The sequence below is a fragment of the Camelina sativa genome, chromosome 17, assembly GCF_030686135.1.
Source record: "Camelina sativa cultivar CO46 ecotype springtype chromosome 17, ASM3068613v1".
Lineage (NCBI taxonomy): Eukaryota > Viridiplantae > Streptophyta > Magnoliopsida > Brassicales > Brassicaceae > Camelina > Camelina sativa.
Genome location: NC_141896.1, coordinates 36314854 through 36333280, shown reverse-complemented (window position 1 = coordinate 36333280; position 18427 = coordinate 36314854). Strand labels below are relative to the sequence as shown.

The 18427-nt window shown below is 38.7% G+C and overlaps 1 protein-coding gene across 1 annotated transcript; it reads right to left on the bottom strand.

Moving 5' to 3' along the window:
- Positions 1 to 4007: 4007 nt before the first annotated feature.
- LOC147924790 (uncharacterized) lies at positions 4008 to 5462 on the bottom strand. Its single transcript, XM_087496952.1, has 3 exons — positions 4602 to 5462; positions 4327 to 4501; positions 4008 to 4261 (listed from the first exon to the last, which is right to left on the bottom strand). Exons 1-3 carry the CDS (start codon positions 5460 to 5462, stop codon positions 4008 to 4010), a joined length of 1290 nt encoding a protein of 429 aa, XP_087353078.1.
- Between the last annotated feature and the right edge of the window lie 12965 nt (positions 5463 to 18427).

The window sequence follows — 18427 nt, the reverse complement described above, 5'->3', positions numbered from 1 at the left end:
ATAGACAACAAGTGTAAGTAAATGTATTTATTATTATTTTTTTTCCTTTTGTTATAAATTTTTTTATTTATTTTTAAAAAATTGTATGCTATTGTTGGATGATGGTCATTATTATTATATTATGAATCAAATTTTATCTTATTGATATTACTGGTTTCTTACAATTTCTCAAAAATCAAATTAAATAGTACTATTTGACTAATATTTAAATATTTAATAGACTTCTAAAACTATACCCAAAATAAATCTACATATAAGAAGGTAAGAAAATTCATAATCTAAGGACTTACCTTTTATTATAATTAAGAATTTTTCCTATAAAAATAAAAATCTAAGGTACAATGTACTCCAAAACGATGAAGCAATAAGAATGATTTTTCATTTCTTTATGCACTGTCTTGTGTCCCAAGTAAACTACTCTTATATCATTGAACCGGAAACAGATTCTCTCTAACAAAATCTTATTACTACTTCTCTCTTTAGAAGAAGAAAAGAAGAAGAGAAAAGGCACAGATTGAAACAAATTCATATAATCCTTGTTTTTATATATTTAACTCATCAGAGTTTTAGAGAGAACAAATTCTCAATTATTTATTTACAAGATAGTCTTGTTGGACTTAATAGCAATATACCAATTACTTATTTATAAGAGAGCATCACAAGCAAAAGTATTTATATAACCTATATATGTATGTATTACTGTGGGTTCTCCGCATAAGCAATCATTTTCTTTAAAACTTCTTTGAGCTTCTCGTATGGCTCTTCCAACTCCATCTTCTTAGGATCCACCACCCGCGCCAAGGTTCAACGGATTGTTGAAGTCTCACTAACTCCGCGCATTTCACATCAAAATTATTTCTCGCCTCCCACATTTCTCTATTTAGTAAAACAAAAGGATCGGACGATGCCATTTTTTCCACAAAGATTTCAAATGAAAAAAAGTAAAAAAAAATATAAGATAATAAAATTATAGAACTGCGATATTGTAAAAGAGTTTTCTACGAGTTGGAATGTAAAACCTCTTCTAAACATCCCTATTTATAGTTGGAAAAAGGTGAAAATATAACTCTTCCTCTACGCGACTAACACAAACTTACTACTTCCCTTACAAGTCTTGATATGGTTCATTAAGGCAATAATTTCGTTTTGGAGGCTACGTTCTTTCTATTTAGAGCTGTCTTTAGGAAAGAACCACGAAGGTTGTTTTAGTTTAATTATATTAGTGAAAATAAACGGAGACGAAAACGAAAATAAATTAGACTTAACTTTACCTCTCTCTCAGCCCGCCGACTAGAAGACTAATTTCAAAGGCGGTTTGAAATTAGTTTTGTTTTTTTTCTTGAACTAATTTACCATATTCGATATGTAATAATGGTTGTGACTTAATTAGTGATCAACCACTCTTTTTAAATATTGATTTTCTTGTAAGTACCATTGTACCAATGTTCTTTTAATATTCTACCCAAAAGTATTCATTTCGGTTGGGAACGAACAATCTGTATATGTTGATTATCTTCTGTAAAAAATGTTGTTACTACATATAATGTGCCAATATATAACCCACATAAAATATGCGCATAGGAAGGTAAAACAATTCATAAGTTAAGTAATTCATTTTTATTATCTTTTTTGATTTTTTTTAATCTATATCTTATTGAACCGGAACCAGATTATCTTTGTTAAACCAAACATTGAGAGAAATACATAACCATGTTTAATCATTTAAAATAGGTAACTTTACTTTAATGGCTTAGAAAAGCTATAAAAAGACTAGAATATCATTTTTTTATCGAAATTTTTAAATGACATATGAACCCTTTCGAAGGTGTGTGAGGAAAAAAATAATAACAAGTATGCTATTAAAAAGCCATGCCACGTATGTGCTTCTAACACAACTGTTCAAAGTTTTTGGGGAAAAAAATTCCCGCTCATATATGACGATAGACATATTTTTTCAATAGAGTTATATAAATTTTGGCAGACTTATTGGATAGAGTTTGATAATTAAGTAGATTAAATTGGTAGAGATAAATTAGTGATGGCAGACATAAATTTACTTGACGGAGTTATGGTTAGCGGTATATTTATTGGGTAGATTTATTATAATGATGATAGAATTAATAACTTTTTATAGAGATATTAGTACAATGGTGACAAATATATTAGGTTTTTGTCGGGTGGCAGATTTGTTTGACAGATTTATGTAGTCTTTATGGCAGACATATAGACGGAGATAGATTTATATGACAGATTTAGTTATACGCGATGGTAGATATGTCCATATTGATAGACATAACTGAAAGCGATAGAGTTATAAGTTAATGAAATGGTAGACATATTTGTTACTGAAATAACAAAAGTTCAGTAGAGTTAATCATATAGACGTTATAGAGTTAGATGTTTTGGCAGATTGACACTATTGGTGTTTTAGGTTATACTGTTGATTACACTTATCAGACAAACTGTTGTAGTCGCCGCAAATCTTTCGAAGAACAGTAAACATCATATGTTTTCTCTGCTTCTATAGATCTCATGTAAAATCTCCTTCGTATAGATCTCGTTTTATAAATTTGTGACACAATGGATGTTGTTTCAGTAGTTTGCGGAAAGTGGGTTTTGATAAAGAAGTGGTGGGGATTTTGTGTTGAAGAAAGAAGAGGTTCGAGGGTGGTAATGGCGAGCAAGAAAACACTGTATGAAGATTTCGTCTCAATGGTGTACGAGGATTTTGGGTTAGAGAGAGAGAGATGTTTGATGTTCATCTCACTTATAAGTTTTCAAGGACGTCGCAAACAATCCCAGCTGATACACCCCCTGTGTTTGTCTGCAATCATCGCCAGTTTGAAGAATATCTTAGAGTTTGTAAATCGGAGCGTCTATGTGTTGAGGTCGATGTTGTTGGGGGAATAGAAAGTTTGGATCGAGCAGGGTCCTGCGGAGTAAATCAGAGAAAGAGAGAAAGGACGGGTGAGGATTACTACAAGAGGAAGGTAGTTGGGAAGGAACCGACCCACATTGAACAGAAAATGGAGGAAACAAAAGACTTGACTCAAAGAGAGCTGAGGCGAAGTTGAATGAGGAAGAAATAACAGAGGCTCCCGATGAAACGAAAAGCAACGATGAGGATGATGAGGACGATGAGTCCCGATTTGACTGTTGCGAGGATAGTGACAGAGCTAGCTCCGGGGATGAAGACTATTGTTTGTATTATAAATTTTCAAATGTCGAAGAGGAGACAAATGTGGAAGAAAAGGTTGAATTTGGGAGGAGAAATAGGAAAAGGGCACCTTTGCGAGCAAAGAGTTCAATCCCTGTTAAAGATTCAGTGCTTATAGAAGTTGGTGGTGTTGATGTAGCAGTTGGTCAGGAATATGAGTCACGAGAAGCATTGGAGAGTAGACTGAAGATAAAATATGTTCTACAAAAGTTCGACTTTGATGTGGATCGATCAAATCCGCAGTTGTATACTGTTAATTGTTGGGTAGAATGGCGTATCAGAGCTAGTACTATTGGAGATTCCCTTCTTCATATTCGACTATATGTCAAAGACCATACTTGCTCAGTCACTGAACGTCTTGCTCAGTCACTGAACGTACTATTAGGTTATTTAATGTCAATAGCATTTACTAATTAGTCAACATATAATATAACACTAAGGTTTGTTGAGTATGGATAACCAAAAACAAAATGTTTAGCCACTTTATAAGGAAAAAAATAAATTAAAAGATAACTCTGGAAAATATAAATTAAAAGTAACAGTACTCACAAATTAAGTCAACACTAGTGAATTTTAAGACATAGGAGGAACATAAAAAGGAACACACTAAATGACAGAAACACACTGAAACATTCTTAACATTCTTCAATGTATTGTTTCGACAATGTTTGACAACTCTAATGTAAAACTCCTCAAATTAGTGAAAACACACTTAAACTTCATTTTAGTAATTCCCCACCCAGCTACTATGCCCAATGCATTGAAAACCTCTGCTTTTAATCAACCACATTCACATAAAGATGGAAATATCAAACGTGTTAACTGATAAGTAGCTTACCTCATCTTTCTCACCTAAAGCCTCATCTTTCTCTTCACCTGTAGTAGATTCGACACCCTTCATTTCAGGTTGGCCATTCTTGATGACATTAACGTCCGTTTCTAGATTTGTGACCTTCTGTTCTAAATCTTTAAATTGTTCCCCTAGTAAGACCAACTTACCACCCAAATGAGAGTCCATGGTATCAAATTTGTTAGATAATGAAGCTAACATGTTGACAACGCTGTCAATTCCAGCAACATCAATCGACGACTACACTACACCAGCTGACTCCGTTCTTTCAGACGAGTCAACCCTTTTGCGTCTCTCCACTGATTCATTATATCATCCAACAAATTATCCAACAATTTAAAACCACCATCCGCTTCACCGTAACCTTCGGTCTCATCAGGCCAGTAAGGAAAGAGTTCTGCTTGTGGTTTAACAACTAAATGATGAATTTGGAGCTACAAAACAGAAAAAATTGTAATCAAGTCAGTAAAAATAGCAACATCCTGCATCTCACTGCACGTATACTAAACATACATATCCATCCATTTCACAAACCTTCTTCTTTTTCCTCTCTGAGAATAAAAAGTCGCCTATATTTCCTCTGGTACGGCCTGCATCCCACCTAAGCAGGGGGATATCATCAGCTCCATTTTTACTCCCAAAGTCTTTGCCTAATTCTCTCACACTCTCAAAAGCCCATATCAGAAGAACATGGGCATATCCATGAACCACATATGAGTTGTTCTCATAAGACATGACTTTTATGGAGTCTATTAGTCGCTTTAAGCTTACTCGACCCCATGGAAACCTCTCATACGCATCTGTATTGAGTACACATTTTGCATAATCCAAAGGGATCCTATTAGTCCGCGAAATCCCTAAAATTCCGACATGCAACACAAACAATAGCCCAATCATTTTCCTAATTGGCTCACCCCATGTCCTACATTCCCTCAGTACGTCAGTCAACTCTTTCCAGTTTGGTCCCACCCTTGAATCTACCTTCATCTGGCCCCACAACTCTCTGTGATCAACATCCACTCTGTCTTCCTCATCAATTTTCTCACAGTTCAGGCCGGTGATATCACTAAACTCATGTAACGAGAACCTTATTGGATTACCTTCTATTAGCGACCACATCTCATATCTCCTTTGTATTACCAATTGCTGAGTTAAGAAATGATGCACAATCTTAGTACCCCATACATAACGACTATCAGCGAGCTTCAAGATCACTCCCACTTGCGATTTGTCACGGACTTCGTTGTAGACATCATCCCCAATGCAATCTCTCAACAGCCCTAAACTGTTTAATGTGCAGTTAATGTGCAGGCTCCTCTTCTGTAAAGGAGATTTCCCCGGCGGATATAGCCTTGGAGGATACCTTAACTTCTTTTCGCTACTACTAGATGCCATGTCTTGCAAACGACATTTATAAAACCTATCAGAATCTATGTGACAAACACATCACTTCAAAAATATTATACTTTAACAATACAATATCTTCTCTCCAAACCTAACTCTACCACATCACAAATGATCTCTTCCTATATCATCTCTACCACTACTACATAATAGGCTCTTTAACTCTACCAATATACCTATATCTTCACAACCAATCCCTGCCAAATTCAAATCACGTTACCTTTTACTTATTCTCTACACACAAATTGCTGACAACCTAGATCTCTCTTCATCCTACCTCAAACCGCCACAACTTAATATCAACCAACTCATAATATCAAAATTTCAGTTATGGTTTCAATGTGTTACTAACTTACTTTTCTGGGCCACTCAAAATTAAACTACAACCCTTTACCCAGTCTTTCTACTAATTCACCGCCGTCGCTCTTGACAACCTATCCCCGCCGTCGCATCATCTACCCAACCCACCTTCAACAATCTAAAATTAATCATATTCAACTGTACTTACACAACACATCCGAAATAATTAAGTATGTACAACTAAAACTTTCACTCATCATAACTTACCTTTAATGGATTTTCGCAGACCCCCCAAGACTTTGTTCTTCCGTGAATCTTCACAATTTGCTTCTCTTCCCCTAAATCAAACATTCTCACCAGATAAATAACATATATTTCCACTCTAACTCACCACATCTCCAATACCCCGTACAATTAGTATTGGGAATCAACAATTCACCCTTACCACAATTTTTTTTTTGCAGCCTCTTAACAAAAATTTATTCTCTCTAAAAGTTTTAGGTCAAAACTATATTTTTAACCGGGTTTATCAGATTATAGTGGTACTCTTGTAAATAATAGTTTGACCTAATGCTTTAAAGTCTTTTTCAAATTTATATGTGTTGTTTGAGTAAAAGTTTGGTCACAAGTGTTGTTTGAGTAAACTACAAACTTATAAGTGTTGTTTGAGTAAATTTCTCTTTAAAATATGTAGAAGATAATAAACTCACCACAGTTTTGAGACAAGTCAATTTCTCAATTATTTAGTTATAACCGAAACTCACTTAAGACTTAACTAGGTCAAGAAAAGTACTCAGCTCGGTTGTCAAGCATATATGTGTTATCATTTTGTTATGTTAAGTTTAATTTGGTTAAGAAATGTAAATTTAAGCAATATGTGACCATGTGGGGATTTTCGCGTAATTTAATGTATTGGGATGTAAACCCTCTTCCAAGCATGCATGCATACATCTCTATTGAAAAAGGTGATATGGAGATTTGCGTACTTAACTATCCATCTAGTCACTAATAACAAACTTAATATGATTACTTAGTTAAAATTAACCTATCATATGTAGCCGTGTGGGTTTCCGCGTAACGTAAATATGATTATATATATAATCTTATTCTAAGCATGTATCTATATATATAAAGTTACTTTTTCTCATTTCTGGTGCTGCAATGTCAGCTGCCACGTCAGCCACTTCTTCTTTAATTTTGTGGGTTTTACAGATTTTAATAAGCCATTTAAACAATCATACAAATGACAAACTGATTAACTAAATTTCATCCAAAATATGTACGCCCAACACTATTTCATTCAAAGTTTCTAGACCCATCACTATTTTTAAATTCTATGAATTCAATTTTTTATTTTAAAATAAATTTAAAATATTTATTTAGTGCATATTTTTTGTTAATTATAATTAATCGAAATTTTAAATAAAAAATAATTATGTAAAATAAATTAAATGTTAAAATAAGAAAAAAATACTATAATTTTTCATTAGTGGTAATAATATAGTTAAAATTGTCTATTAAACTGATCATGATTTAAAATTTAAAATATCAAAACAAGGCAACTCAAGCAACACTTTCAAAGAATCAAGGAAACACAACTAGAAATCAGTTAAAATTATTTGGCAGCAATTCACAAACAAAGACGCAAAGAGATGAACACACATTTAATAAACTAAAAAGATTCAGATATATAAATGCCACAATCAGATAACCGTAATACAAAATTATATGAAAAAGACAACTGAGAAAACAAAAAACAGTCTGGATTTTAAAAAATTACAGCAAGGCAAACAAGAAAATTAATTTTCCCCAAAACACAACTCACATCGAATCGAAAAAATCACTCACAGGACAAACAAGAAAAAAAATTACAACCAAGAACACAAAACAACTCACAATTTAATTAGGAAACCTAAAGAAGCCAACATATTTTCATATAAACAAATTTGCAACCCAATTGACATTCACCTTTAACAAAATTAACAGGGGGATAACCAAATATCCCCAACAGATGCGAAGCAAGCAAGGAATCAACCAAATACGCAAACCCCAAAAAAAAAAAATCATGGGAAAACGATTACGACAGGAATGACTGAAAAAACACTTACGAGCATCAAAGACATAAATTCAATCCTCAAACAAACCTCTAGATCGGAAAATTGCTTTTCTCCTATCCGTTCACGAGGACATCGGATTTTGAAAAAGAACAAATCAATTTCAACTCAATAACATACAAATAATGACCCAATAAACCCACAAATTATAAGCCTTACAGAGAAATTGGGCCCAAATGAAACAAAAAAAAAATAGCCCAGAAAAGAGGAATGTAAGTTATTGATTTTTTTTTTTAAATAAAATCCACAATTTTTTTTACTCCAAACACTAAATCGTTGACAAAAAATTACTCCAACAGTTTACAAAATACATATGAAAATATTAAATAACAATCTAACCACAACATGGAAAATAATAATAAATTAATGACAACTAACAACTACAGCAAAACAACAACTTCAACTAAACAATATTAACTTCTAATAATATTTTTTTTTAAAAGCATTATAAACACACAAGATGATCTCAATTTTTCCTTTAAAAACAGCAAACTAAATTATACTTACTGCAAAACATTTTTTATTAAAATATCTTAAAATATCCAACAAAACAACATAAGCAACCAAAATTAAATACAAAACAAACGTAAAAATGAATTTACAAAAACCAAAAAATATATACACAACAAAACTCGGAATACACCTTAATCTAACTACCGCGCGTAAGGCGGATCTATTGCTACTACAAATTAAAAAATGATTAAGTTTTCTTAATTACACAGAACTTAGTTCGTAAAAACCTTTCATTCACTGTATTCTATACATATAATAAGTATTCTTAATAACACTGACTTTAATATGCAAAAAAAGTTATAAGCTTCCAATTTATTTTCCAACTATGTTAGAAATAGAAAAATAAAGTAAGATGCAAAATCAACCCATGCTTGAATTTGAATTTTCCGTCTTTATTAGAATCCAAAATATAAAAGAAACTTACTCAGTATTTAAAGTAATTAAAAACGACATAATAAAATCTTATTGTTGGTTTTTAAGGTTTTTGTTTCTCTGAAGACACATGTTTTGGTAGATAATATGATAATGATATCATATATGTACACATAAATTTTCTTATAAGCAAAATGCATCACGTAAGTAGTTAAATTATTTTAATAAAAAGTATCAACAGCTAAATTTATTATTTGAGAAGAAAACAGAATTTATCGGCTTACTTTTTGTTTTTGGTTGTTGTTATGATCACATACAATAACATGTTGTTGATTTACGTAAATCCTCTTATGATATAAAAAAAGAAATTTAAAACGTCCAATATGTTGTTTTCACATAGAAACATATATCCACAATAACATGGTTATGAATCATTTTTTTTTTTTTTGCATTTTAACAAAATTTTGATATTTCACAGAGTGACGGATACGATACAACCGGAGGCTATAACCTTTGCAAACCTGAGTTTGTTCAAACCAGCAGCGAGGTTGTCCTAGGAGGTGCTATTTCTCCTTTATCTAGCATCGGCCAGTTTGAGATAACTATTCTGGTTTGGACGGTGATTTTTCGTTACCTTTTATGTATTTTATAAATTAAAATTCTATTATAATATTAATTATCAGTTTTTTTTAAAACTAGTAGAAAATAAAAACATTTACAGGATCTCCAAAAAGGAAACTGGTGGCTGCGTGTAGGCACCGACTTGGTAGGATACTGGCCTAGGGAACTTTTCACCACTTTAGGCAATCATGCAGCGAATATCGTTTGGGGTAATGAAATTATTGACTCGCGTAGCTTCAATGACACACGAAGACTCACATATCTTATAAAAACACATAAATAAAATACTTTTACTTATGTTTTGCTCATATTTTATATATGTTTTGCTTGTATTTTACATATGTTTTGCTTATTTTTTGTTAATGTCTATTCAACATTTAAAAAAAAAACAAATAACTAATTTCTGTCATATATAAACAATCACAATTACAATTTATATTTATATAAAATTTAATGTAAACTATAATCAATGTATCAAATAATCAAATAAATTTTATATGTATAGATAATTTTATTATAGTCACAAAATAATATAAATATACAAATAATTAAAATAGATATCATCTATCTATCGTATAGATAACCATATGGTCTCTACTAAAAAAGGTGAAAATATATAATGGTGAATTGCGCACTTAAAACTATCCATCTAGTCACTAATAACAAACTTAATACTACTTCTCTCTCAAACTTTTATAAATGGTTAATTAAGACATTAATCTCACTTTAGAGATTACACTTTTTCTATTTAGAGGTGCTTCTAGGAAAGAAGCGTGTAGCCTTTGACAATCTTTGTTTAATTAACATTTCACACCAATATTCTAAAGCACCCAACACTTTTACCTTAAGAAGGTTGTTTTGTGTTAATTATAAAACATAAATGTTACTGTTTCTTCTCTAGTTTAATGGACGCATACGCAGTACGCTTTCTAGTTTCTACCTTAATAGGACTAAGGTTTGGATCTACTGTCAATATTTTGTTTTTGAAATAACTAAAATTGAACATGACCCTACAACAATGATATTTATATATTCAGGTATTAAGCACCCAAAATTCCCTATAGAGTGTTTTATATTGTATAAATAAATATAAAATGTAAATGTTACTTTTCTGCTCTAACCTAAGGTATGATTGGCTAAGTTCTAGATGTCTTTATTTCTTTGTTAGTGATAAGCATTAACATGTTTACATTTTTTTTTTTTTGGTCGAACATTCGTTTTATTAACATGTTAACATTTAACACACACGAAAATAAGAATTCAGTGCGTTACGTTTTCTCTCTGGATATATATGTATATATATATATATATATATATGAGTTCATGATTAAGAGATCTTATTGCTAAACAAAAACAAAGAAACTAGTAATTACGACGAAGGAAAACGTGTTACTAAGAGTGTTCATTTTCTTTTAGTAAAGAATCTGAAGTTTTCAATGGACATATAAGAATTTGAAAGAAAAATAGTAGTTGTTAGGGGTAGATCCCCACCCTAACAAGAAGTCTGGTCCAAGAAAAGCCCAAAATAAACCTCCCAAGGAAGAAGGGGTATTATGGTCTTTTAAATGGACAAACCGACACGACTCTCTATAAGTACAGGCGTACGGCCTTCGGGGGAGGGGATCGCGGAAAAAGGCAGAGAATTGGTACAGCAAGTACAAGGTTTCAACCCGTCTAGCAAGAGTCGACGAGCTTGTAGCTCGTCCATTATTCTCGTTCATTCTTGTAACTCGTCTAAGTTGTGTTGTAATCCATCTTTTGTGCCTCGGCACCGATTAAATAGAAGAGAACTTCGACCTCCTTTAACCAAACTAAAACATTCTAATGTGACCGATCTAGGCATCAACAATTTGGCGCGCCAGGTAGGGGGAGCCAAGTTGAATTTTTCTGACAAGTATTGAAGGACGGACCTACGACGACTAGACGAGATGACATCAGCCAACAAAGAGAGTAGCAAGGAAGCTGGTTCGTCGGGAGGAACGACTACTCCAGCAATGGATAAAGCGGAGCAAACAGTCCTCCCCACTCCGCACGCTCCCAGGAAGGTCGTGATAGTAGAAAGACCAGAAACGTTCGTCATAGCAACTAACTTGACAACCCCGACGACCACCGAGCCAACGCAGGCTCCTACACAACTCACTTTGCTCAACAGCCAGCCCGTCTCCAGTATCGACGAGCTATTCCACGGAATCTTAACGCGTCTCGACCAACAAGAAAAACGAACCAACAGCCGGTTGGACGCACTCACCGCAGCCCAGGTAAGTTCCCAAGACGACATCAATCACCTTCATGCTACTCGACAGAACCCAACGGCCTTCCTCCTGAACGAATCAGCAATAAGGCCACAGGTGCGAGTCAGCGGGCTCGAACAAGGACCTACCATGCGAGTCAACGAACAGGGTAGCGGAGCGTCGAGCGAGGAACTGAAAGAGATCAGAAAGAAAATGTGCGTTAAAGTTGGTTCTCGCGACTTCCATCTGGGTCCATCGACAGCGTTAAAGATCTCATCATAGAATTTCTGAAACAGTTTTTTGTGCTAATGGAAAATAAGAATTCGCACGCCGATCTATACGCCTTGACTCAGGGACGCAATGAATCACTCCGGTCATTTATCACACGTTTTAAGGACGTCATCGTCAATGTCTCAATCCCAGACGCAGCAGCCATCGTCGCACTTAGAAACGCGCTGTGGTACGAGTCCCGATTCAAAGAAGAATTATCTCTGTCGCACGTAGCAACCATCGCCGACGCACTACTACGAGCCGCAAAGCATATCGAATTGGTAGAAGAAAAGGCCGTCAACGCCAAGAAACATGCGGCCGATAAAAACATTGTCACCAAAGAGCCAGCAGTCGTAGCAACAAAGGTCGACCATGTTGAGCCAAGACAGCACTTCACCAAAAATCAAGATCGAACTCGTCGAACCTTTGCGATCGACGAAAATAAGTACATCCAAAAGGAAGGAAGTGAGAATAGTACGACCCGGTATTGTGATTACCACCAGAGTGCCACACACTCGACCTAAGAATGCCTTTACCTTCAAAAGGTCTTGATGGAACGATACAAGAAAGGCGCGATAGTTGTCGAGCCCGATAGAAGCAAAACGGCTCGGCCTGGACGCAGCGATGCCAAACACACCGAAAGTATCGCTCGCAAATTCGTCAAGGACTCTCAGATACTTGCCGAGATACAACACCAATCATGAAAAACGACCGAACACAGATCGTAAGCCTGATCATCGCCCTCCAACGATAAGACAAATAAACATGATTATGGGCGGACTAGCAGGATGCAACGATTCGGTCCTATCGATCAGAGATTACACCAAGAAAGCCAAAATGAAGAAATCATGGCCGTCAAGAGCCGAGTTTGATGGCATGCCCATTTTTTTTCGACAACAGCGACCTTGAGGGTTTGGATTTGCCGCACAACGATCCACTGGTCGTCGAGCTCCTGATCGGCGAAAGCAAAGTAACAAGAATACTGGTCGACACTGGAAGCTTGGTCAACGTCATTTTTAGAGACGTCCTAGCAAAGATGGAGGTCGGCGAAAGTGACATCATGCCAGAATGCCACTCTGTAACCGGCTTCAACGGGGATCACCTTATGTCAGTTGGCACCATCACTCTACCAATCTTCGTGGGGGGGGGGGAATAGCTAGATACTTCAGGTTCGCAGTTATTGACAAACCAACGATCTATAATGTTATCCTTGAAACCCCATGGCTCCACAAGATGAAAGAAGTCCCGTCGACGTACCATCAATGCGTCAAATTCCTGATCTCAAAAAGAGTATACACGTTGCGTGGTAACCAGCAAAGCGCAAGGGCCTGTTTCCTGATCGAGCATAAGATTCGTACCGGAAAGAAGTTATAGCAATCAAAGCAACGTCGGCGATGACAACACTTCGCCAACGGACGGAAAGCCGACCCCCGTCCAACAGGGCGTTGCCGCGGTAGAAGAAGTAAATCTTGACGAGAATGATAAGAAGCGATGCGTGAATATCGGCACAGAGATAACTTCAGCTATGCGCAATTAGTTGATACTTTTCCTCAAAACCAACATCTCGATGTTTGCATGGAGCGTGACCGACATGAAAGGGATTGATCCAAACGTCACAACCCACAAACTCAATGCCGATCCAACGCATAAGCCGGTCAAACAGAAGCAACGCAAGTTAGGTCCCGAGCGATCACAAGCAGTAAACGACGAAGTTGAAAAGCTCCTCGGCGCCGGATCGATCATAGAAGTGAAATATCCCGAGTGGTTAGCTAACCCGGTAGTCGTCAAAAAGAAGAACGGAAAGTGGCGAGTTTGTGTAGATTTTACCGATCTTAATAAGGCATGCCCAAAGGATAGTTTCCCATTACCAAGGATTGATCAACTCGTCGAGGCAACCACAGGCAACGAGCTGTTAACCTTTATGGACGCCTTCTCCGGGTACAACCAGATTCTAATGCACAAGGACGACCAGGAAAAGACGTCATTCATCACGGATAGGGGGACCTATTGTTATAAGATCATGCCCTTCGGCCTAAAAAATGCAGGAGCAACGTATCAGCGGCTAGTCAATAAGATGTTCGCCGAGCAGCTCGGCCGGATGGAAGTTTATATCGACGACATGCTCGTCAAATCATAGCATGCAAAGGATCACATCACCCATCTGCGATAGTGCTTCGATAAACATGTATGGAATGAAGCTGAACCCGGCCAAATGCACGTTCGCAGTTAAATCCGGGGAGTTCCTCGGGTACCTGGTAACAAGGCAAGGCATCAAGGCAAACCCAAAGCAAATTAAAGCGATCATCGACTTACCATTGCCGAAGAATGCCGGAGAAGTGCAACGGTTAACTGGACGAATTGCCGCTTTGAATCGTTTTATATCCAGATCAACCGACAAATGCCTACCATTTTACCAGCTTCTCAAAACCAAAGGCAAGTTCGAATGGACTGAAGCCTGTCACAGCGCATTCAATGAGTTAAAGAGTTATTTATCGACTCCCCCCGATCTTAGCAAAGCCAGAGCTCGGCGAAATCCTGTTTCTTTATATCGCGGTCTCCGAGTCGGCAGTCAGTGGTGTACTCGTTAAAGACGACCGAGGAGAGAAACGACGTAAACCAACTCCCACCGATCCGTCAGACGACCGATGGACCCTGCACGTGGACGGTGCATTCTCTCATCTTGGGTCGCGAATAGGAATTCGGCTAACTTCTCCAACCGGGGAAATTTTCGAACAATCCTTCCATCTTTGATTCTAGGCAACCAACAATGTCGCTGAGTACAAAGCACTTATTGCTGGGCTTAGGCTCGCCAACGGAATGCAAATCAAGCGAATACGAGCTTTCTGCGATTCTCAACTCGTCGCCAACCAGTTCAGCGGCGAATACGATACCAAAAGCGAACCTATGGCCGCCTACCTTGATGTCGTTAGGATTTTGTCCAAACGTTTTGAAGAGTTCGAGCTCATCAAAATCCCCAGAGGAGATAATTCCCCGGCCAATGCTTTAGCAGCACTCGCCTCAACGTCGGATCCGGATCTTCGACGAATCATTCGGTCGAAAGCATTGACACGCCGAGCATAGGCGAAACACACGCCGAGACATGCCTTGCTCTTCACCAACCCAACGGAATCCGGACCACCTATCGAACGATGACATCACGCCGACAATGCGAACCACCTTCAGAAAATGACGCGACGAATTGGCGAGTTGAAATCCGCGCCTACCTCACCGATGGCGACGTGCCAATAGACAAATGAGCTAGATGACGATTCAAGGCAAAAGCTGCCCACTACACCCTGATGAAAGACCATCTACTTCGGTGGACGGCGTCAGGAGCCCTTTTACTATGCATACACGGCGAGGACACAGAGTGTGTCATGATGGAGACTCACGAAGGAGCCGGAGGTAACCACTCGGGTGGCCGAGCCCTGGCACTACGAATCAAAAAGCATGGTCATTACTAGCCAACGATGATATCCGATTGCGAGCAGTTCGTCGCTAAATGTAAAAAATGCCAGCGACACGCCCCCATTATTCATCAGCCGACCGAACTCTTGCGAGCCGGCGTAGCTCCTTACCCTTTCATGCGCTGGGCAATAGACATCATCGGCCCGCTACCGACCTCCAGACAGAATCGATATATGCTCGTCCTCACTGACTATTTCACCAAATGGGTCGAAGCCGAGTCTTACGCCAACATCAAAGCCAGGGACGTCCAACTCTTCGTCTGGAAATATGTAATTTGTCGCCATGGTCTCCCATACGAAATAATCATTGACAATGGGTCGCAGTTTATCTTCCTACAGTTTGAAATGTTTTGTGCAAGATGGCGAATCAAGTTGAGGAAATCAACGCCGAGGTATCCACAAGGAAGCGGCCAGGCCGAGGCAACAAATAAGACTATACTCGACGGCCTGAAGAAAAGGCTGGATGCCAAGAAGGGTGCTTGGGCCGATGAACTTGACGGAGTACTCTGGTCCTACCAAACAACCCCGAGGACGTCAACTAACCAAACCCCATTTTCCCTAGCTTATGGAATGGAAGCAATGGCGCCCGCTGATGCCGGCAGTACGAGTCTCAGACGAACAATGCTCGTCCAAAACACCGCGCTCAACAGTCAGATGCTCATGGATAGACTCGACGAGTTGGAAGAAGAACGAGATAACACACTCCTGCAAATATAGAACTATCAACTCGCCGCAGCCAAATACTACAACAAGAAAGTCCACAATCGACATTTCGACGAACGAGATCTCGTCCTCCATAAGGTCTTCGAAAATACTACCGAGCCAAACACCGGAAAAATGGGAGCCAATTGGGAAGGCCCATACCAAGTATCCAAGGTCATCCATCCCGGCGTGTACGAGCTTTTGACAATAGGCGGCGAACCAGTGCCGAGATCTTGGAATTCGATGCATCTAAAGCGCTACTACTACTAAAAAAAAAACGAGCTCGGCTATGTCCAGCTCATTCTTTCGATAGTTTGAAAAACCATGTAATGTGAACTACGAGCGGCTTGATCCCTCCTGGTCAGGGGTACGTAGGAAGTCCCGTTTTACGGAACACAGCTGCCAATAATATAAAATTTATTTTTCTCATAAGAATGAGTCGTCCTTACTCGCAAACTATTTGTCATTATCCTGGCCCGGTAATGACTCGACGTTCCGACGTATTATTTAAGCCGAGTCGCAACTCGCACAAAAGGGTAAGCCGACTATTACGAGTCGCCCCTGGTTATTCAAAGCCGAGTCGCAACTCGCAAAAACGGATAAGCCGACTATTACGAGTCGCACTTAATTAAAAAAAGTCGAGTTTCAACTCGTACAAAAGAAAAGGTCGACCATCGTGAATCACAGCAGATTATACGGCGGTACTGTAAAGTAAAAAAAAAACGAAACTTTATTTAAAACAGCGACAATAGTCTGATACGGGTGTCGACCCCATTACGGTACATAAAAAAAAACAAACAACAACATTCAATAAAGCTGTTTTCGACGAACAATATACGACCTAATCATTCAACCCCTAGGTCGGCGTTGGACGGTTCGTCGAACTCTAGTCCGCCGATCGTCGTCTGCCAATAACGGCACGACTCCTTCAAATCCTTCAGCACGTCCATTGGAACATCCGCACCACTCGCCACCATCTCCTCGAGGTACGCGTAGATTCCTTCAGCACGACTACTTTCACAAAAGTAGTGACTCGTGCCCTCCAGTTGCGTCACGTAACGACGTAGCACGTCGATACGAACTCGACAAGCGCCAAAATCCAGACGATCATCAAATGGCCGACGACCAATAACCTCCAGATCGCCGGGTTCAAGGTCGGGTATTGCCACTTCTACGAACAACGCCTTGCGACGAGAGCGCTCTTCCAGCAATTTGTCCCATCGCCATCTCGGGACAAAGAGCCCTTCGTCGATCAAAATCTCGAGACACTCTACAAGCCCGTCAACACGGCAGAAGAAGAAAAAACGTTCAAACGAACGACGGGTGGCAATGATGTAGGCCCTCAACCACTGAATGCGTGCGTGATAGTAGTTAAGTTCCGAATGAATCACCTCGTCCGGTCCCATGGTAAGTTGTTCGCACGCTCTTCGCGACCACGCCGACCTTTTAATCACCAGAATCGGAGCAACTTCTCTTCCCTACAAGAATAACAAAACTCACCAGGAAAACAAAAATGAAGTGAACAAAGAAAGCTACTTATAGAACAAAAGGCACGAGTTCCAAAAGGCACAAGTTCCAAAAAGGAAGGCATTGACCAATAAGCAACGTTTCGGGAATTACAGGCATTAAATGAGATCCCAAATAAATGCCCAAAAAAAAGCGAATAGAGGTTTCAAGGGAGCCGACCCCTAAACACGACACGTAAAGGTACGAGGGAGCTGACCCTAAAACAAGGCAAAAAGTAAGAAAATACGAGGGAGCCGACCCCTCAACACGGCCAAAGACAAGCGCAGCAAGTCACGAGACCAAACCAGTAACCGGAGACTCATGCCCAGGGGTCGGAGGACGTGGTAGCCCATCAGCAGGATGGTCGGTGAGTTACCCTGTGGTTCCACCAGCAGGACGGTCGTCAACCTGCTCTTGCTCGTTCTGTTCCTCGCCCCCATCACCTTTAATCTCCCCACTTTCAGACCTGTCTTCCTCCCCCTCGTCATTGCGGCCCTGAGTGTCCCCGCTAATGGGAGAAGCGACCCAAGTTGGAATCGGGGGAAGAGGCTCGGCAAAGACCCTGGACACATTGAAGTCAGCATTGGTAATATCCGGAAGATCAAAATCTTCAACCTCGTCCTTCAACTGATCCATCACGGCGACAACCCTGTCCTTAACCCCCTCCTCGAGTAAAGAATTTCGCCCTCGGCAACGAGCGTCTCGAGCATCTGGACATTCCCAACGGCTTGGTTGTACTCAAGGAATTTCTCCCTCGATGCCTCGACCACGTCGGCATACCCCTTGTGTTTGGCCAAAAGCTTCTGCACACGAACGGCCATTTCATGAAAAGCGTTGATTCTCTCGAAGTACCCGAAATC